The sequence below is a fragment of the Saccostrea cucullata genome, unplaced genomic scaffold (genome assembly GCF_032062105.1).
Source record: "Saccostrea cucullata isolate Sc308-1 unplaced genomic scaffold, CSIRO_AGI_Scuc_v1 ctg391, whole genome shotgun sequence".
Taxonomy (NCBI): domain Eukaryota; kingdom Metazoa; phylum Mollusca; class Bivalvia; order Ostreida; family Ostreidae; genus Saccostrea; species Saccostrea cuccullata.
The window spans coordinates 543,628-567,234 of NW_026938695.1; the positions used below are offsets into that span (position 1 = coordinate 543,628).

The window sequence follows — 23,607 nt, forward strand, 5'->3', positions numbered from 1 at the left end:
AAGGTTGTTAAACTGTTATTCACACACTAAATTGTCTACGAAATGTTTATGTAACATAAGGTTAAACAGAGTGCATAATTTTACACGTTCTACTCTCCTGTAAATAACAAACAACCCAGTAGTAAATTCCGACAATCGATGATTTAAACTATGTGTGACCGACACTTTATGCTATACGTGTTACTGGAAGAAGAAAGATAATTGATAGTTTCTAATTAAGGAAGTCAATCAAATGGTGGTTAATGATTAATTTGATGAATTTGTCGGAGATGGGAATGTCATGAAATCCATTTGTATTATTGTCAATACGAATAAATGAATTTTAAATAGGTCATCTATACAGACACTGCTAAATATCTGATCAACTATATTAGGAAATCAAGCTGGTGGAGGTGATAAAATTATATATTAACTGGTGATTCATGGAAAAAGTCACTTTAACTTTATAATAATATAACTGACTAATAAACCTAAGTAGAAGTTTAGTTCTAGAATAAATTTGTCATTTGATAATCCAATACTTTGAAACAAATTGGAGAGCCATTAAAATTCGTTGAAGTCAACGTTTTTATATGTAAACAAGAATTTAATTGCTTTACTAGGTCGTAAAATCGTTGGTATTTTGTGTAGGAAAAATGCATTGAACCAATGATCGTTATTGTTCACGAAGATAGTTAATTCAGCAACAGTAACCTGAACAATTCACAAACATTGGTCTAATAGTTCCTTAGAGGTGTTATTTTTCAACAACTGAATAACACCATTTCTCGAAAATGTGGTACAGGTTACGTTTGCGTAATGGGAGGATGATTACATTATGATTAGGAGACCTGGGCTTGATTCTTGTAGGACACTCTGTGCCATATAGCAAAAAAAAAAATACTTTTCGTGGATATGATTTGGAGGACTAAATACAGTTTTTTCATGCAGGTTGCAGGATAAAAAAGAATTTAATGTGTACACATGTACAATGTGATTTTCATACACAAGTTTGTAACTAATATTCATTATTTCATGTTTGTGGAAAAGAATGGCATTCATGTCTGTTTGTTATATTTTAACTGAGACCAAATACTGAAAATGTAATCCTATCCACCTGTTTTCAAAAATCAGAATAGAGGATCATAATGGTACTGGTCGTCGGTGATTTGAAATTTCCACGATACATCGGAGACGAGAAGAGAAATTGTTTACACATACACACAAAAGAAAGAGAAATTAATGACAGATTCATGCTTTAAAAAAAAACATGATGACTAGACAAGAATTAAACAGAGTACAGAATCATTATGGAAGAGGAATTAAAAATCAAAGGAAGACGTTAAAGGACACCAGAGACACAAGAAATGGATAGCTTGAAAAGTCTTACAGAAAATCAATTAAGACATCAAAGAAATTAAATTACACTGGACGTCAAAGCAATAGTCTGACTGAACAACAAAGGAAATTCAAAAGTGAACCAAAAATTCGACCCGTTAAGCATCAGAAAAAAAAATAAAACCCTTATTCAACTTAAGTAATGTTGAAAAAAAAATTTTGAAGGCGAAGAAAGTAGTAATTATTTTTACGGAAACATTTTCATCTGCTAGAGAAGATACAATTCTAACCTGAGCAGCAATTTTAGAATAAAAAGATCGGGATATTTTAGTCTTTTTGAATTTAAACGGAAAGGGTTTTGCTCTCCTTACTCTGTCTGAAATACAAAAAGTATGTTTTTAAGTTTTTAAAATAATAGTTTATTACATATTGTAAAATGCCTGTTTGTAGGTATAGTTATAGAGTACCAATACCCTATAAAGTTGTTTTGCAGCTTAAATGTCTTTGATGTCATACGTGGAAAATAACTCCAAAGAGATTGCTTATATTTTCAGTTCAGTTTCCATCAGTCTAAATTATGTATTTGTTTTAAATTTTTGGCATTTATTTATAAATTTTTTATTTTAATTACATATATATCTGTCTAATATTCTTTTTGGATAGAATAAAGATTTCATCTGTAGCACCACAGAACTAAAAAATCGGTTTTTTTTATTCGTATTAAATTAAAAAAAAATGTATACGAATTGTTTTTATAGATAAGAGGAAGAAAAAGTATAACAAAATTAATCATTCACATAGTGTCTGGAATTCGAAGTTTTTAAAGAAGTTAAAATTTTATCTTGTTTGTGTGTACATTTACGTACATCAAGTACATGTAAACCGTATTTAATTTGACCACAACTACGTGTACTGACTAGGACTGTAAGGTTCACTTACAGAAGCTGGGTGGTCGTGGCCATTTTTAGACTACTTTAATCTCCTTTAGAAGAAGAGCTCCATATAAAGATATAATAAAATGATCGAATTTTAAAATTAAAATTTATGAAATTTTTCTATACCAAATGACAGTTGACAGCTTAAGATATCATATCCCAAAATTTAAGTTATATCTGGAGGTTAATAAAAAAATAATCTGTTGACCACCTAGCCTTCTTAAAAAAAATCTTTTTACTATAATTATTACAATTAATTCGAACCTTATCAGAGACTTCCTCTTTCTACTCTTGCTCTTGTCTTCTAATCATTCAGGTATTTATTTTTTTCTGCAGATTACTACTTTAGAAAAGTATCCAATCATTTCCATTGTCAAAGTCAATTCAAGATAGATGTTAACAAATCATCTCAAAAAAATTCTTTGAACACATTTCAATTATAGTGTGTATTTATCCAAGAAAAAGAATTTTTAGTTGCATTTTATACCATTTCTGATGCATCTTTAATAAAACAGTCACATGTATGTATACACTTTTCGAAAGGCTACATTAAAGGAAAGGATATTTCATTTTGACAATCTCAATTAACAAGAGAACAAGAATGAAGAAAGAAAAAATATTGAAAGGAAATAGAGCTATTCTCATCTTTTATTAAACGTCATCTGCACTTAAGTCTCTAGGGAAAATAAAAATTGCTTGTTTTGATCCTAAAGTGAATCGAAGTAAATTTCAGTTGTGTTAACTTGTTCCTTTAGAAAATATATACACTTGGCTGAAATCATCCATTTGTGATTTTCCTCTATTACTGTTTATATTGTATTATTATTCAGCTTGATTTATTATATTGCTACATGTTTCTAATTTAAAAAAAATTATATTTGCAAGACTGTGGTAATTATGTTTGCTTGTCAATGTTAACTGTCCTGTGTAAAGAAATTTTGACATGCAATAAAAGATTTAAAAACCTTTTCCTTTGAATATCTTTATTCACCTTTTTACGAGAGTTGTCGTGGTAAAATCGATGTTATGCCTGTTAGAAATATAATTATGTGTAACAAAAGTTTAAATTTAGAGAGTGATTTTCCCTGGTTAATAAAAAAAAAGTCGTTAATATTCATTAACATTAATAATTCAAATCTAAATGAAGTTTTTAAAAGTAGTTCCATCATAAGTATGCTACATATGAATAGATCTAGAATAATACAGCTTTAAATTTGTCAAACGGATAAATGTTTGTTTGTTGTTTAACGTCCATTTTGAGAATTTTTCACTGATTTGGAATTGCCACCATTGATCGGTGGAGAGTTGCAAATTTTGTCCTATATTCGGCACTCAGGGCCGTTGAGCAAAGAGCAGAACCGTTCTCCACGTGTCTCATAGTGGGGTTCGAACCCGCGAGTTAAGGATCAACTCCATACTTCGCGACTCTTGAGCAGTCGTTCTTACCACTACGTCAAACAGGCGACCAGTCTGTATTCAATTCATTGTGAAACCATTCATAATGAAAAATAGCATTTGATTTAACTATTTGTTTTCAAAAATAAGCTGTCAAAGCTTTGTTACCATAAGATACGTATGTTTTCTTTTGAAGCGTTGTTTTTTTAATTACCAGACTCAAATCTGTGACGGGATATTGAACAATACAAATTTGAATATTGTCCAAAATATCAAAGTAATCGATTATGAAAGCAATTTGCTGGATTCTGTTCAAGATGTGATATATGGAATGGAAAGGTCAGTGAAGTTAGCAGCTATTAAGAAAAGTTATTAAATGGATTCTTTTGTCTTTCAGCTTGATTGATTTGTCTGGGGAGTTTAATGTGATCGTCGACAAGTCAGTGCATATTCTTACACTCAGCAATAATTGAATTTGAAATATTTTCCTGCTTAGACAGATATCAATCATAACTATACTTTATGATGTCAATTCATCATCGAGTTTATGCGTTATAACACGTCATGTTATTTCTCTTAATGAAATCTCCGCAATGGCAAGGGGATTCCATTGCATAGAACTAAATGAGTTGAATCCCTATTTATGGGATCGAATCCTACCATAGAATCTTGACATCAGTCCATGGATTGAATGATTGAATAATTGTAATTTGTTTTACATCCCAGTCATAAAGCCTATGCACTCATATAGAGACGTGACAATATGCCAATGAAGAGCTTCATATGTAGGCCTCTACTCGACACCTAGAACCTTTGAGCAATGAGGACTCTTAGCGTGTCAACATCTATTGCGACACGGGACCTGGGTTTAAAGGTATCATCTGAAGTTTTTTTTTCACTTCTAGGTCTATATCCACGAGCTATACCTACATTTTATAAGTAGGTTTAGCACAGACGCAGCTAACGACATACGCACCCCCAGGCATCCTGATCACATAACAATCGTCTTACCATTTAGTTACTAAGCCCATTTAATAAGTATATTGAGACATCCCTAACTGCTAACTGGACAAACCTTCCCAGAATTTACAACCTACATTGTCAACAGACAGTTGACGGTGTCTATAGGCATGGTGAACGTTCTGAAAGGGAAGTTAACAAACAATAATTAACAGATCAAGCAATCTGCTTTCGACTTTTATGCAACTTCTAATACGAAGGTCTGTCATACATACTGTAAACCAACTATTATTTGCGTTGTATTTTATTTGCGATTTGTCAGTTTGAAATCAATCCTCGACGAATAATGTTCACGAATAAGGAAACATTTTCCAGAAAAACGATGCAAAATAAATGGTTCGCGGCGACTAATATTCGAGACTTGAAGAAAGTCGCGAAACACGCGAATATTTTTCACTGTTGGTTTACAGTAATTGATGTCCATCATTAGCAAGTTATTTTTACAAGCTTTTAGATAAACACGTTTTTAAATATGAAAACATTTTATTTCTTGATTCTGAAATCAGTAAGTGTGGTCATCACGAAGTACGCGTAACAGAATGTGACGTTAAAACAACATCAAGATTTTTATTTCAAAATATCCCGCCTCTCCATTGATTACACGATTAGTGGACTTTTACGAGAAACGCAGACTTTTACAGTTGACGGCTCACTTTTACACTAAGACAGTGTACAGAAACTCTTTTACGAAATAAATATTTAGCCTAACATTTAATTCAACATAAATAATGGGTTATTTCAAATTACAGATCAGTTGTCCTTGAAGACAACGACAACCATCCTACCCTTAACTCTCGGCCTTCACGTATAAGTGCCCCGAACATCATTACTATAACCACTAGAAAGGTTTTCTGATCCATTTTACATCCTGTACCTCCGTAGATGTCATAGGTTTAAATTTCCAAGTAAACAGTCAACCGTAAAAGTCAGTACTTCTAGTAAAAGTCCATTAGCGTAATACCCATTTAAAAAACGTATCCATGAATATTGATACCTCAAATCTGCTAACAAATGTTTGAGTTGCCTTAACTCAAAGCAAAGATTTTAATTAAGTATTGAAAACATTGTTATACATCAGCTGTTTCTTCACAGACCGTCCATTGTCCGACTAAAAGTCTATACCATTCAAAAACTACCTATGTATTGACACAAATCTCTGATATATTTTTCTCGTTCCTCCTGCACTTCAGAGTTTTTGTAAGAGGTTTTGAAATTATTTTTTTCTTTTTTTGTAAACAACTGTCCAGACCAATTTTTCCTCAACACTAGTCTGTGTAATATTTCAGAATTAAACATTTTAAAATAGAACATTAGCTAATGGAGTAGTGCACTTTCGAAAGAATTTTACCTCATGAAACTTCTGTTTTTAAAAAAATATGTTCTATACTCTTGATTAGTACATTAGCTCAGGCGCAAGATGGGTGTGACCGATCAACAGAGAATACTTACCGTATATACTTGCCTATAAGTCGGTCCGCCTATAAGTCGATTGTATTTAATAAGCTTGCATATCAGATGGACTGACCTCATATAAAACCTTACTTTTAATAGCTCGCCTATAGGTCAAAGAGTTTTAGACCAGAGATTAACTCCCAAAAAATCGACTTATAGGCGAGTATATACGGTACTTCTCATTGGCACCTGATTTGACCTGTTGAATTTTTAGAGGGTCCCAATTTTCGCCCTGTTCCTATAGTTTTATTGTTTGAAGTTTGAGATCAATTGCTGTTCATAATCTACATCCTTCATAAAAGATTTGTGAGTGTTTGCTTTCAACCTTTTGTTTAAATAAACTAATGCTCTAATTGTTCTGGTTATTTGTTGCTTTTTTTCATCCAAGACATGAATCTGTGGACTGTTGACCATCGAAAAACAAATTCATTCACCAAATCAATTTTATAAAACATTCGACTAAGCAAATTCAAACATAATTTATATTATCTCTCATATTCTTGATACCCAAAGACCTTGACAATGAATAAAAAAAAAAAAGAAAATATGAAGTTAATGTATTCTTTTATTTCTAAACAGATCAATGGAAATAGAATTTTAAGTACATCAACAACATGGAACGTTAACGTTATATTCGGACAAAATGTGCAGCGATTTTTTGACAACAAAAGCTAGTACAGCACAAAGCATAAAATGAAACACTTGTTCAAATCAGATACACTATAAATATCTTTAGTTTAAGACATGAAATATTTAATAAAATTCTGAACAGTTAAAAAATTCATCGCCTTATTTCACTTAAAGCGTCCTGTAGAACTATAGCAAGCAATTTACTAGTAGGGACCTGTTATAAATTGCTTGTAAAGTTCTATCTTGATATTTTTATTGCGAGAGAGAGAGAAAGAGAGAGAGAAGTATTGGCGAGCTTTAAATTTCTTTTTCTTGAAGTAAGTCTTCCAAACTTAAAATAAGACCCCAACCTAATGAATGATTTTTCTTGCTCAATTTTTGTAATAAATATTTGATCATAAACAACTTTATAACATTATTATTAGAAAGTTCTTAATTATAATCTGAAAGAATATTAAGTTTTTTTTTACACAGGGTTCAAATGTTGCTGGTCTTTAGAGTAGAGCCGTCATCAGCTTGAAAGGTCTCAATCAAAGAAGACAAACAAAAATTCATGTTTTCATCGATTATTTAAGATTCAATAAACGTAATGAGTGTCAGATAATTTCCTTTTTATAGTTGATAGGAAACAAATCATTTGCGTAGATTTCGCATTATTCTTGAAATAATACGTATATATGTCCATATACATTATTTTTCAACGCATAATAATTAGACAATAGCTCCTACCATCAAAAATGACAAAATACATATACATTTAGTTAAATAAAAAAAACTTAGTTTTTATGATAAAACAGATTAGCTGATATTTTTACGTGACATCGAATGGTTAAATTATATTTTTCAGGTTTAAAGAGCCAAAGACGAAGACATATAAAGACAATTAAAGCATTACACTAGAACTATGGTTATCCCATTATTGAAAATAAACTAATTAGAATTTTCTTTGTATGTGAAGTTGATTTGGCTAATGATAATGAAAACTCTTTGTGGCTAGTCCATCGGACTATTTTGAAATCCCCCTCTTAAAATCACATGACTATCATTCTTCTTAATTATAAACGTCGGTCTATGTTTGTTGTAATAGTAATACGCAGATCATGAAAACAATGCGTGGTAGCCAAACTACTCCCTGCTTCTCCTTGAATCCCTATGATTGCTATGTCTAAGGCTTTGACCAACGTTTAATTGTACAAGATACAAGTTTATCACAATGATCAATGCGTGGTAGCCAGACTGTTTCTTCCACTCGTTAAGTCTCAAAACAGATTTGATTATTATCTACTTATCTTTTGTCAATTGTTTTTTTTATCGTAACACAAACACGTGAATCACAATGAACAATGCGTAGTAACCATACTTTCTCCGCCTCCGCGCGTCGTCATCACAGCTTTATCTATCATTGTACTCGTTTCCGGATTGTTTTCCTTGTTTGATTTTGTACATTGGCAATATTTACTGGCATATGGAAACTTCTTCTGGAAGGCCTTTCGAACACCCTCGTTCATGAACGCATATACAAAGGGGTTCACACAGGAGTTAGCATATGACAGCGTATGAGCAAATATTTTGAATTTTAATAAAGCGGGGATTTGGGGGAAGTTTGGATCAAATTTATACCACAATGTGAAGAATTGTATTGGCAGCCAACACCAGGCGAACAGAAGAATAACAATGGCTACCATCCGGGTCACACGCTTTTTCCTCCTCAATTGCCCTGCACTTCGTAAGGGAACACTTCCATTGGCATTCTGGTGTGAAAACAGAAAATGACATGATTTTAAACATAGACTTTTTTTCCCTGAAAAAAACTTTGAAAAAAGCGATTTTGTAGTTAATTCTCTCTGTGTTAAACAGAAGAAGACGTTAAGAATAATTTATGATTGACGTGATTACTTGAATATTTAAAAATCGGAATTTCCCTTTATTTTGCTTCAATACATGTATACCTATATCACTTGTATATGTGGTTTTTGTATTTCAGTTGATTCGATCGATGTGCAAGAGCATGCTATACGTTTAAACAATTTATAAAACAAGATAAGTTATTGACAAACAAGCTGATGAAATTAAAATATCAACAGTCTTCGTTTAAAGTCATGATTTCGTAAATTCTATAGTCGATACATTGACTTCGTCAGCAAATACAATCCATCATTGGGTCAAATGCTGACTGACGTTTTTCATAATTATTGTTAAGATCATTTCTACACACTAAATTGTTAACATTCTTCAATTATATTTTCCGATCATGACTAGAAGTATATGGAGGGTGATACCGGTCGGCAGGGAATGCTCAATCCTTCATGGTACCTGGTCCTACTTATGTGGTTCATTTGCTTTCTCTGCTCCTGAGTTGTATTGTTTTAATGGAGTTTTGAGCTTGAATACTTTTCGTTATCTCTACATACATGTATTCAATGTTTTATAGGACACATTGGTATATATATGTGCATTACATATTACAAATAAAATTGATATCAGAGTATATAATACAATATGTACAATGTTTATTGAATGCAATGAATTATTTTTTCTAGAGGTAAAATTTAATTCGTTCTTTAAGCACAGATTTACTATTTATTTTATAACCACAGAAAAAATGTAATTTTTGTCAAACATACGAAATGTGTGTTTATTAATCCTTAAGCTAGGCTTGGCGACTTACTAGATATAAAGACACATTTTCAATATCGGGGGGTAGCAATGGTATTTTGTAAATATTGTTTTTCAAAGTATTTATTTGACGTATTAAACTTTATGTAATGATGGAACGTGAATATAGTTAAATAATAATTTTGACGATATATTTTAAATTGGCGAGAATTGAAGAAAAAAAAATGTCTAAGAAACATTTTACCATTAGTGAAATCAAAAACCAAAACAATTATCCTTCAGAGTCAAAGATGTCTCAAACTTGAAATCAGTTTCATTTGTGATTTACAAGGATCCACAAAAAGATCTTCATATAGAATCAACAACGGAAGGTGTCCATTTCCTAATCAATAATCTCCGAATTGTTCACACCAGACCGAGAGATATTTAGATTTTACTTCCAATACGTCATGTCGTGTATCTCCATTTATCAATTTTAACAAAGCAACGGAAGCCCGCCATTGCGTAGAGATCGACGACAGGAACTCAGGGTTATTGGCGGATAATGTCATTAACGATGTTCTTAACAGGGAAAAAAGGATTTCTACAGATTGAATTATTTGTTTTTTTTACGTTAATCAAGTAACAGACACCTGCTTCTTGTCTAAGAGAACATGACGTCATTCTTACGTCAAACGTTTCTACCAAAACTTTTCTTTAAAAATATTCAATGTTTTTTATTTTTTTCAAAACATGTTTGTTTGTCATGTTCCTTTCAAAATGATTTTCTATAACATGATCAGATGCTAAAAAATGTGTATTGTACTTTATTAATAGTCATTTTATAAAGTACAATGCCCTTTTTTAGCTGCTGATCATGTTATGACACTGATCATGTTATGGCATTCATTACTCATACATGTAGTACATCCACGATAGCGTTTGTGTTGCTATGATATTTTTTTTCTACATTGTTAAGTTCATACTGAAATTAGGTTTTCAGTTTCTCTGAACTCTTTTATCTTTGAAAATTTACATTTGTTTTTGGGATGTGATGCAATAATGTTTTAACCTCAAGAAGAATTTAAAGCGCAGTTGTGAAATTTTTTTTTCAATCAAAACTCCTACTTCGTTATGGCATTCATTACTCATACATGTAGTACATCCACGATAGCGTTTGTGTTGCTATGATATTTTTTTTCTTGTTAAAGATATAAAATATATCGTAGGATCAAAAATGAGCAACAAAAATATTGTTATTGATGTCTGGTGAATCTGATTCTACATTGTTAAGTTCATACTGAAATTAGGTTTTAATGTTAAGTTTCTCTGCACTCTTTTATCTTTGAAAATTTACATTTGTTTTTGGGATGTGATGCAATAATGTTTTAACCTCAAGAAGAATTTAAAGCGCAGTTGTGAAATTTTTTTTTCAATCAAAACTCCTACTCCGTGTTTTTTTTCTAATTCCGCCTTTTTAAAAAATATTTATTGAGACCAAACTGAAAGAGAAGTGAAATCCCCAGAGAAACATTCCATTTGAAAATGAAATTATGTATTTTTGCAATTCAATATATTCGTTTGGTTTTGGTTGTAGTTTCTTACTAGAAACAACAGTGATGTAAGTAAGAGATAATGCATTTTTCAAAAATTAAATTGAATTAAATTTGACTACTACTCACCGCCTGTCTATAACTCCCGTTAGATCCGCCTTTCCATAGATGAAGCAATATTCTTGAATAACATGCAATGATTGCCGCAAGTGGAATAACGTATGACGTCATAACGACTGCAAGCGTAGCTCCTTTGTCAATGGTCGTGTTTGGCCAATCTGCCCCACATATTGTGACATTTTCTCTATCTGGCATTTCCTTGTGAAAAATGGCAAACGGCAGGGACAGGATGATGGATACTTTAAAATAAAAAAAAAACATTATTATTATTGTTCGATATTTGGGCTTGCCAAAAATTATAATAAAAAATAAAATGACCTGAAAATATAAATTAAAGGTAAAGATAACGGATAATTTAAAGTATAAAAAAAATTAATTATTGTTTGCTATTTGAGCTTGTGACAAAAATTTATCATATAAAAATAAAATGATTTGAAAAGTAAAATTTTATTATAATGTTTGTAAATATTTAAATATGAACCTCTAAAATATCTTTCTGAAGTCAATAAAACTTTCTTCAATTAAATTTTGCAACGTCTAAGATTCGTAAAGACAACGTCTCTTCTCTTTCAAAACCTTGGTCGAGTTTTGACAGTGATTGGAGTTAATTATTAGCCAATTAATTAACTATCTTACCACTTCATAAATATTCATATATGTACCACCAAAATATCTTCCCCAATAAAATAAACCCTTTTTTAATTAAATCTTGCAAAGTCTAAAATTTGTAAATACGTCTCTTCTCTTTAAAACTTCGAGTTTTGACAGAGATTGGAGTTAATCATTAGTCAATTAATTATCTTACCACTCCACACTCCCAGACATACGAAAGTTGAAGCCCGAGTGTTTCTCCAGTTCATAGATTGTATAGGATACACGATAGCTTGGTATCTGTCTATCGTCATCGCCATTAACGTCAAACAGGTAGCATGGACTGTAACCTAGAAGTATACGTCGAATACCATTATTAGAACACGGATGGGGAACAGCCTCATAATAAATGCAGCTTGTATTTGTTTTATCTTCAGAATTCTCTAAAAGTACTGTAAAAATGGTACAGTAAGCGATCTTAAAAGATATACAAGGAGCACAAAGCGGGTGTGACCGGTCGGCAGGGGATGCTCACTCCACCATGGCTCCTGATCCCAACTTTGATGTTTTGGAGGTCCCTGTTTGCTCTTTTTCTATTTTGTTTTGTTTTATGGATTTTTGAGTTTGAATACGTTTCGTTATCTCTATATATTTCTTGTATAAACGATATAGATATGTGGGCATAATACGAAGACATAAAACAATGACCCTCTGACCTGGGATCAGGTGTATATAGGGAAAAAGCATGCCCTGTTCAATAAATTTCAGTGATATTGCAATAACCTTTGTTGAAAAAATGTATCTTTTATATTGTCGAGATACTCATCTAATTTAAAAGATAAAACATTCTTTAAAAGGTCCTTAATTTTCATTTTCTTATACCTCTTACGAACTTAAATACAATAATAGTAAACTATAGTATTTTAGTTTTTAAAAAGTAAATTAAAGTTTTTATAATATTGCAATGTATATGAAAGCTTTATATCTTGCAATTTCAAATTATGCTCTAAAATTCATGCAGCCTGCGTTTACATACTGTATCCTTTTAATTTTTAATTTAACGATTTTTTTAAATCACAAAAATGGCACATAAAATATGTCAAAATTAGATTAGTGCACAAAACTGCAATATTGACAGGTTGTGAAATTCATAAATTTTAAGCATATTAATATTTCTTTGCAGATTGGATTTTACATCAAATTTGCAATTTTAAGGTTTCATGACTATGGATGGGTATTAAAACCATATATTTTAATATCAACTTCGGAAATTGCAAATGCAATATTTGTATAAGAAGGTGTACACAGCGTCAAAATCAATCCCTGATCAAATTTTGGTCTTGTAACGACTCTCAATCAACAGGGACGCTGAAAGGAATTTCGCTCCTATAAATTGCTAAATGAGGCAGATTTTTTGTCTAATACCAGCACACAGATATTCAATACTGCAAGAGTGATATTAGATATACCAGGCGTACACGTTACAAGATTTAAGCTCTAAATCAATTCAAGACGTCTGCCATGCCATGTATTCCCTTTATGCATATTTTTTCTTATGGCTAAAAAACATATTTCTTAAGATGGCTAAAAATATGAAACATTCTCAAAATAAAGTTTCAAAATAAAATTTCACAAGAAAGCTTTGCGTCATTTGCAACTTTTTAAAAGGATGAGATGAAACGTGTCGAATGAATATTCACTGAAAGGCCTGGGAAAACGATTCTAGCTATCAAACAGTCAACTGGATGGAATGGTTTAATTCTGTAGTATTTTCAGATCTCTCCATTACTTCATACCATGATGAAATATGCTATATCACGTGACTCAATTGGCTTTAACCAATAAATAGAAATACGATAAATAAAAAAATAAATGAAATAAAAAAAATTTCCGAAAACTTGAAGTCTACAAAAGTTCGCTCACTTGTTGTACCTTAGTATTATTGGTAACATTTATCGCAAGAAACTTTTTCTATAACCAATAAATAATATTATCAATTAATAATAAAATTATAAAATGAAATATTTAATATCAGTAGGAAAAAACTGTACTTTTTCCATCAGGTCTATGTGTAAAATCCTCATATGCTGCTGCTATTTGAAGTTTGAAATGTTTTCCTTTTAAAGAAACAAACAATTTCTTTTAAGAGTACCTAATTATACAATCTTTTGAAAAACGGTATTATATCGATGGGACTGTCTGTATGTAAAACTGATAAACATCTCTTATCCAGAAATACATCGTGTCGCCGAAATTCCTTACAGATTTTTTTTACAAGGTGCCATTCAACACCTTTTAATTCATTTGTCGATAGGACACATATTTGGTCCTTCCTATAATAAACATTGATACTTCAATTTTTTTCTTTAGCATTTGGGTTACATGTGCACATTACTTTCCATTATTCTCTTTCCTATACACATTGGAACTGATAAAAGGACCATCTTCAACAATGGTCGTTTTATGTTTCTCCAAATGAAATCTTATTGGTGGAATCTCAAATTATGTTCCTCGCCAAAAAGACTTCAAAGCATTGAATATTGTCATCAGTTCCGATACTTTATTTTAGAAATGATTTGTAAAATAAAGAAACGTTAGGTATATCATGATTTCAGTGAAAGGAGAAAAAGTCTGTTTAATATCCAAAGCCTTATTAAGTCTTTTTTCTGATCGCGTGCCTGTTAGTCTGATTCATAAAGAAACGGAAAATATTAACAACTTTGAGTAATATGCAAAGAACTTGATATTCTTTCTAATGAAAATGGCTCCCAAGAGTACAATAACCATCTGAATAGGATCATTCAAATAATAAGAAAAAGAACATTTCGTGATGGATAATCTCGCCCTTTTTGAGTACCAAAAATCAATCGGTTTCATTTTTAAATGCTATAGAGAAAATGAAGCAAAGGACGGTCCCTCGTATTATTTGGTAAAAGAAAACAGTATATTAAAACATACAGTGAAAATTTTTATGCAACCCTTTTCAGTACGTATCATTAACGTGATTAAGTATTTGTTTCTTTTGATTTTATTTTCCAGATCAATATATCAGTGAAAGAAGAAAATTAATAGTATTGCCATTCCTTGCGATGAAGATAATTAAGAGAAAAAAATTCAGATAGTTTCTTTAAAACATCTAGTTCGTATTCTGATGTTTCTTTGATTTTAATAAGAAATATATGATTACAATTGAACTTTAGTATCTCGAGTCTCGATTTCTCGAAAAACATGGATATTTCGAATAGACTGTATATTGTTGTGTTCTTTGAGATATATTCTATATCTGTAGTGTCGTAATGAATACCTTTAACATTGCCCTTAATTCTTCTCATATAATATTGTTACGTCCACAAATGTTCATCAAATCTCATGAACGAAATATTCTCAAACTTATTTCATATAATTCTATCGATCATTTTTATTTATTAAAATAAAAAAAATTGGTGAACCAGAACATTATCAATGTAGTCTAGATTAAATTCTGAAGTAATATTTCGTAATATTTCATACTAGTCAAAATTTAAAACACACATTTTTTTAGCACAGTATTGAACAATTTCGGAGCAAAATGAAGATTATTAGATGGATCTTTGAACAAAAATTGTTTCAAACAGGAATGTGTAACTGTAATTATAAGAGAATAAGTATCATCCACTAAGTACAGGGGTTATCAACAAGATTGCTTTTTAGAGAAAAAAAAACACTCCTATACAACGATAGACGTCCGTTGGGATTTAAGAAATAGAAACCGTACTTTTAACTGCGGATCCGGTCACTTTAGAAATTAATGTTTAGAGTAACAATTAGCATGAATTGACTGATACAATCGTTCTTTGAGTGATATAAACCAGGTTCTATCGACCTCCCGACTTGATCTGTCAACCCTATACACTTCAATAATGAATAAAAGTAATTTGATGGACTAAATTACAAAGAATGGAGTCCCTATCCCTCGGTTTTGCCCTATTAATTTTCTGAAACCTACTTGATGATTTGGATGATAAAAATAGCTATGTGCCTCGCATTTTATCTTTGTGGAGGAATATCTTTGAAATCAAACAGCAATTTCATTATTAACTTTTGCTTAATTTGTGAGATTATTTTCAAAGTTAGTAAAACAGCAGTAGTGTTGGACATCGGTACTTATTTTTACTGTGTTTGGGAAACTAAAACATTCGAAAGAGCTTGATCTTGGCATGATATTAATCCCTCACTACTAAAGTACTTAACTATCCTGAATAAAACTCCAAATTAAAGTTACTTACACGTACCGGTATTAGTGTTTACGTGTCATATAAAAACAATTTTCAAACAACACAATAGAGACCTCAAGCAAAAAACAAAGAAAAGTCAGTCAAACAATCAAATGTAGAGTTGTAGTGTAATTTCCTTTCTTCTTGAGAGAGAATCGCGTTTGCCCTGTTCCTGATTTGTATCGTTTGATGAATGGTAGTTTTATGAAATGTACTGTGAAGTCACATATTTTCGTGGGGTCAAATTTTCGTGGTTCGAGGAAAAAATATTGGTTCGTGGGGATTTGATTTAGTGGATGAAGAAATTTTAGTAGTTGTACATATGAAATTTTACACTTCGTGGTGGGTATGAATTCGTGGGTCTCACCCTACCTCGAAAACAACGAAAATTAAACCCCAACGAAAATTAGAGATTTCATAGTACACACGATATGAAGGAGAAAAGCAGCTTCACTTTTTTGTAACTTTGCAAAATCTGTCGTCAAAATATAATTGATTCACAAAATTAAAATTAGTGATATTTATGAAAGTTAAAATGAGGTCTCGGGTGAGATTTTCTGTCAATATGAACTTGAACCTAAGGAGGAGTTACATTTGGAAAGGAATTAATTGAATTGTCTCTCTAAGAAATCAACGGCAACACTGTTGGTTAAAAAGAAAGAAAAGAAATTCATATTTATATGAAAAAGTCTTTCATTTTTCTATATTATTTTTCCTCTCATACTTTCATTGATAATAAGCAGAAAACATGACCACACAAGCTTGCTGATCTACCTCATGCGCTAAATTAAAAATCCACGCTTATTTGTTCAAATTTTCCAACGTTATGTATAATACAATACAGCATTCACACGTTTTGTATTTAAAAATCTCAGATGGTCAAGAGTGTTTTTTATTTATCAGAACAGAGATGAATATAAGAAAAATGTGATAAATGTCCAGTTTATTTAGATGGCTTGTTCAAACATTAGTTTAACTTCGTAACATTTACGTTCAGTTCAACAATTTTATGAAATGAAATATATGATGTTAAAACTTAAACAGCACAAATGAAGAGAGTCAAATATAAATGTCTGTATGCTTTTTAAAAAATGCTTTTTAAAAAATATTTTGCTCTGTTCCAATTTCTGTAGTTTAAACGGAATTTGTGCATTTTGACTATTCGTTATCTTTATATTAATTCTATCATGCAACTTCTAGATCAACAATGGATTTATGGTGCAGTTTTTGAGATTACCTGTGTACTGGTATTATTATTCAGTTCGGGCCTTTTAAGGACCTTTTTAAAGCGTTGCCAAGTTAGGGCATAACATGGCAGCATTTTGGTACACATGTACCCTTATATAGCCTCTCCCTAACAATCACTCTTACATTCAAAACGAAATCTGGTTTGTAAAAAAAAAAATTCTCAGTTCATTGCAAAGTATCAGAATTTTTATAGCGTGTTTTCAGTTTTTGGTTCAAATTAAGGGCTGTATTGTGGCCTACCTTGTTCTTTGCAGAAAATGCGGAATGATTTTGATGATTTTGCGGGAATGATTTTTTTTAATTAAGAAGGGCCAGACGCATGCAACAATTCCCGTTTACATCTGGCAGAAAAAATGTAGTTTATTCAACATAATGCTGATAAATAAGAGGATTAAATCATTGTGTGTCTCTCTTGATTTGGTTTTCTAGTATCTTATCAAGTAACGACTTTTGACATATTTGGAATCAAATTTGTAACTTGTCATAAAGAAAATCTCTTTGAATACAAGGTTAAGGATGTCCAGTCTAATCGTCCCATTTACACCTTTGCCTCGATTTGAATTAGCTAAAGTCTTATATGTAAGTATTATAATTTTTGAATTGTAATTTAACTTTGGAAAAGTTGGTCGAATAAGGCATGCGTCTGTACCATTAAAATTTAAACGTTTGGTCAATTCTCAATCAGTTTTGCAGCATTCCCCAGTTGTCGACTCCGTGGCGCAGTGGTTATAGCGTCTGCTCTTAAAGCAAAGTAAGGAACTGATCCTTACGTCGTGGGTTTGAATCTCTCTGTGGGACGTGGAGACCGGACCTTTAGATGAGACGGTATAAGCAGAGGTTCCGTGCCGCAGTATGTGTTTGCAAGAAAAACATGCCTTGCTGCTCAATGACACTAGGTGCCGAGTATAGGACAAGATTTGCAACTCTCCGACGGCAAGTGGTTGCGCAAGGGCCCTAATTTTCCAGATTTGTGAATTTCAAGGCCCCAGGGTCAGTGTTACCATAAAGGGGGGGGGGGCATGAGTGAAAAATACTCAATAGGGACGTCAAACAACAAACAAATCAACAGACATTTCTAAGTTTTTACAATTGAGGATCATAAATGTTTAAATATATTAATATAATATAAACGCAAATGTTCTCCAAGGTCTGTTTATTACAACATTGCTTCTCAGATATTAATCTTTTATGAAACGTTTGTTTATTCTACAAAAAAACTTTTGCCTCTTTTATTGAATCGTGATCATATCAGGTTTACATTTCCTGATTTTATTTAGATATATTAATCTTGATGACACGTATTGGTTTTCATACATAATACATGCATCATTGATTAATGTTGGTCCAAGATCATCAAAACGTTGTAAAAACGTCAATTTCCTTCTGCAAATGATCACGGACAGTAAACAAGAGGCCTAATATCCTGTGGAATCCCGGGATATCAATCCAGATTCGTGATTGTTTCAAGGTATATTAAATATATCAGAAATAGGACTGAAGATTTCGATTTGGAGAACAAAATAATTCTTGAAGGCTTTAGATTTGTTAAATTTAGTGTGTGTTGTGGAGAGGGTTATTTGTGTTTGTAACGTGTGTTTGCGTGAGTGTTTAATTATAAGACGACTGCTATTTGTTTTTCTTTTTAGATTTTTTTTTTCTTAAAATAAATATCATTAACCCTTATGTCATACATCAGGTTTTTGATATTCATATTTCATCTTTGTTTCTTATTTTTAATTATGTTTCAATCGTAAATTATCTTCAGTTATATTTATTTTTTTAGCATAAAAATAGGATTAGGAATTCTGTCATTGATTACTAACAGCAATTAAGCTCAGATCACCAGTGAGACAATACAGATTGCGAGAGAGCCAAGTAAATATGAGTTTCTAAAACATCAGATGCCAAGAGCGTGGGAGAATAAACATCCCTGTAACCGTAGGTTCGGTAGGCGGTCTTTCCAGTCACGTGATATTTTAATTTTTGCACACTGCACTTTAAATGTTAAACATCCTCTGCCTTTAACGTGTAACAGCCGCCATGTGTCCCTTAACATGCTTCAGAAAACCGAGGGAAATCGTAGACATTTCAATGTGTTTATGATGACCTCACGATAAGTGTGAAAAATGTTACCAGCAATCCCCTTAATAAAAGATTGTATTAGTGACAATATCATCAAATGGGCTGTAGAACTTGGAAATTGATGACTTCAAAAAGGACAGTTTAATCCTTGTTCATCCACTTGTTTGCAAATAGCTTGATTAGTTTTTAAAATAATCATACGTAAAGCAAGCATTAAGGTTTTGAATCATCTTTAGGATATTGTTACATAGGTAAGGGAAGTTGACAATAGATAGGTATGCATGTAAATCAACACGTTAATCACAAAATTTATTTTGTTGTTAGTTTAATATTAACGTCTTTTGCTCTAATATATCAAATATGAAACTATTATCATTTAAAGTACATATATCCTTGATATTGACTTTATATTTTACTCCAGTAACTAAAACATTGTACATATTGTTATATTACCAATAACTTTAAAATGCTCTTCGATTTTCAATGTTTTTTAGGCAAAGCACTTAACTGTTAGTAATTCGAATATATTGATATTTCCGCTTTAAAGCATTTGTTAATAGAACATTGAAAGTGTCCTATTATTTTAATGCTTTAATTAAACACGTTAAACATCTTTCTTTGCTCCAATCACATTAAAAATCTGAACCATGTTTACAGTAAACAATTTGTCACTGGTTTGTGGTAAGCTTTACAAACAACGACAGAATAAAACCAAAAATACCCATAGGACCACACACGTATTAACCATAAAAAAGCGTGTCTTGAGAAAAAAATGTTGATTTTGATAATCTGATGTGTTTGAATTCCCTCTGGTAGTTATAAATCATGACTTCCTAATTCAGTGTCTTCGAAATGATGTTCTATCGACCTTATGCCTTCACGTTTTGCGTGATCGAAACAAAGAACGAAGGGAAAGAAATAAAACATGACAGGGAAAAAATGTGGAGACTTATCGTTGGCTTAGTTTGTTTTGCTGACATTAACAATAGATTTAAACTGAGCATTATACATGCGTATTTCATAAAGGCTTAAAACTCAAAGTATAAGTTTACTTGTAGCAAGATTGTACTTTATGCCAACAACCTTTGGTTTCAATCTTTACAAGAATTAAAGCTGAGTTAATGAACTAGGTTCTAAGTCTAACAGGAAAATATTAAGTTCTGAGTCCTGTAAGATAAAAATGATCTGGTAGAAGAATCAGAAAACAGACTTTGATTTAGTAAAGATTTCACACATCAGTAAGATTTTAATAAAAGGTCAGATTTTACCTTTATTATTCCACCTCTGATGTTTTTGGATGCCCATGTTTGCTCTGCTCCGATTTTGTATTGTTTAATGGACTTTTGAGCTTGAATATTGTTCGTTATCTCAAAATATTTCATTCAGGTAACGTGAAGTACTTTATTGATGAAATGTTGAACATGTTCAATATGATGGGACAAGATACCTTGGAGGAGTAGGCATTCCCTGTCGACAAGTTAATGATTTGTTTGTTTGTCCGTTTGTTTGTTTGTCAGTTACCATGTTGAACGTCCTTCTTGAGAGAGTTTTTGATTCAGATGTACACGCTACCACTTGCCGGTGGAGAGATACACACTTTGCCTATACTCGGCACTTACGACCGTTGAGCAGGTAGGGACCTTTTTCGTGCTAGCACCTACTGCTACACGGGACATCGATTTATACGGTCTCAATGATTTGCAAAGAAGAATAAAAAATTGGCTTTTCATACTCATCCTCTTCGTTTCTACGTGTACCTCTTTCCTTTCGTTCATTATTTCTATTTTTAGCCCTAATTTCCACTACTTTATTTTTGGGGAAGCGAATTAGCTTTGTTATGTCGAATTTCCTTCGAAAACAACGCCATGTCTTCATGAATAATGAAGAAAAAATATTATCTCTAAGTATTGATTTTCTAGCGTAACTTGTCTAGCTTGGATGTCTTTTTTATGATTAATTATCTAACACCGGCTTTTATTAAAGGAAAAAACAGACTTAAGCAAACTAGAGTATCTCTCCCTTATTTAAAAAATCGTTGTTCACAAGAAAAATATCTATGTATAACGTTTAGTGTTATAAAATACTTCTTCCCTGAGAGATAAACTTTACTGAATATAAATACTTAAAAGAAAAATTTATTAATTTAAAAAGAAGGAGATCAAATCAATAAATATTTTTAAACAGTTGATCGATAAATTTTGTATAATGTATAATTGATGTTAAAATAAAAAGATATTGATGAAATCATTTGATCATAAAAAATGCATAACAACATCCATAAAGTGCATGTGATCTTTGACTGGTAATGTTTTCCTTTCATGAATGATAACCTTTCCTGTAGAACGAATAGCTAGAATTGATATCTCGTTTTATTAGCATGTGAACAAGTTCTACTAATATGACTGAATTTCTTTTCACTCAACAAAAGGTACATTAACATTTATTTTTACAAAGCTTGAATCATATACCTACGAAAGCCGGATAGGCTCATTTCTGAGAAGATAAAAAAAATTTTATCTCGTTATAACGAGTTAATTATCTCGTTATAATGAGTTAGTATCTCGTTATAACGAATTAGCTATCTCGTTATAACGAATTCGCTATCTCGTTATAACGAATTAGTTATCTCGTTATAACGAATTAGTTATCTCGTTATAACGAGTTAATTATCTCGTTATAACGAGTTAATTATCTCGTTATAACGATTTAGTTATCTCGTTATTACGAGTTAATTATTTCGTTATAACGAATTAATTATCTCGTTATAACGAGTTAGTTATCTCGTTATAACGAATTAATTTTCTCGTTATAACGAATTAGTTATCTCGTTATAACGAGAAAATTATCTCGTTATAACGAATTAGTTATCTCGTTATAACGAGAAAATTAACTCGTTATAACGAGATAATTTTCTCGTTAAAACGAGTTAATTTTTCTCGTTATAACGAGTTAAAAACTGTTCTTAAGTTGATATATCTAAGTAATAGGAAGTATGGCATACAAAACCGAGTCGATCAAGTTTGTTTAAAGTGTGTATGATAAATATTTCATTGAAAAACAGCAGACTAGTTTTGTTTTGTTTTTTTCAAGGGGTTGTGTCTGTGATTGTAGTTTGTTTATTTATAAATGATGCAGTTGATTTGTATTGTTTACTTACAAGACCGAAGATAATTACGTGAACATGTATACGGACACTTTTGGCTGCCTCGTGATGTTGTGTTATGAGTGGATAGTAGCCCCCGAATTTTACGCGGGCCCATGATCTAATTGCTGATCTCTCCATACCCCCTTCTTCAAAACATTTCTGATTCAATAAATATATATATATATATATCACACTGTAAGTGTATGTTGCATTAACGCCTGCATTAGCTTGCTATTATAATGTATTAATTTAGGAAATTAGACAAATAAACAAAACAAATAAAAAAAAATTAGTGTCTTTTATCGGAAAAGTTGTCATACATAAATTGCCAAACTTTGAAGCAAGTACATTTCGCAATTTGTTTTTTTTTTTGGTATTTTTTTTTTTTTTGATATTGTGTCCTTAGAGTGTGTAAATGTGTTCGATTAAAATATTGATATTTTTATAAAATTGTGATTATTGAGCGCAAGATAGAAGATTAATATTAATAATTTTTAATCATATTGCAAATTATATTTGCATCTCTTTATCAATTTGAAAGTAAGTTTTGACTGATAATTATCAAATAAACTTCAATGGCATTAAACCTACAGCCATTTTTTATTCCTATAGTGCTATTAATTTGGAAATAAAGGGGCAACTTATTATTTCGATATAACGAGAAAACTAACTCGTTATAACGAGAAAACTAACTCGTTATAACGAGATAACTAACTCGTTATAACGAGATAATTAACTCGTTATAACGAGAAAACTAACTCGTTATAACGAGATAATTAACTCGTTATAACGAGATAACTAACTCGTTATAACGAGATAATTAACTCGTTATAACGAGATAATTAACTCGTTATAACGACATAATTAACTCGTTATAACGAGATAACTAAGTTGTTATAACGAGAAAACCAACTCGTTATAACGAGATACTAACTCGTTATAACGAGATAAGCAATTCGTAATAACGAGATAAAACTAAGTCATTATAACGACATAATTAACTCGTTATAACGAGATCATTAACTCGTTATAACGAGATACTAATTCGTTATAACGACATAACTAAGTCGTTATAACGAGATAATTAACTCGTTATAACGAGTTAAATTATTTTTTTATCTTTTCAGAAATGAGCCCATCCGGCTTTCGTATATACCAACGGCAAAACATCATGATTAAAATGTATACTGTTATCAAACTCAGAAGTAGAGTCTGAGCGAAGAATAGTCAAAAGTCTATAAAACAGTACAGACTGAGAGCAGAGAAAAAGA

General features: G+C 31.4%; 1 protein-coding gene across 2 annotated transcripts in view; it reads right to left on the reverse strand.

The window, feature by feature from the left end:
- Positions 1-7,218: 7,218 nt before the first annotated feature.
- The window catches only part of LOC134250960 (kiSS-1 receptor-like), a 69,324-nt gene continuing 52,935 nt past the window's right edge, over positions 7,219-23,607 (reverse strand). For both annotated transcript variants that reach the window (XM_062733322.1, XM_062733323.1), the window contains 3 exons: positions 11,823-11,958; positions 11,027-11,256; positions 7,219-8,500 (listed from right to left, as the gene is read on the reverse strand). In XM_062733322.1, coding sequence (XP_062589306.1) covers positions 8,081-8,500; positions 11,027-11,256; positions 11,823-11,958 — 786 coding nt within the window. In that variant the 3' untranslated portion in view covers positions 7,219-8,080. The remainder of the gene's footprint in view (positions 8,501-11,026; positions 11,257-11,822; positions 11,959-23,607) is intronic.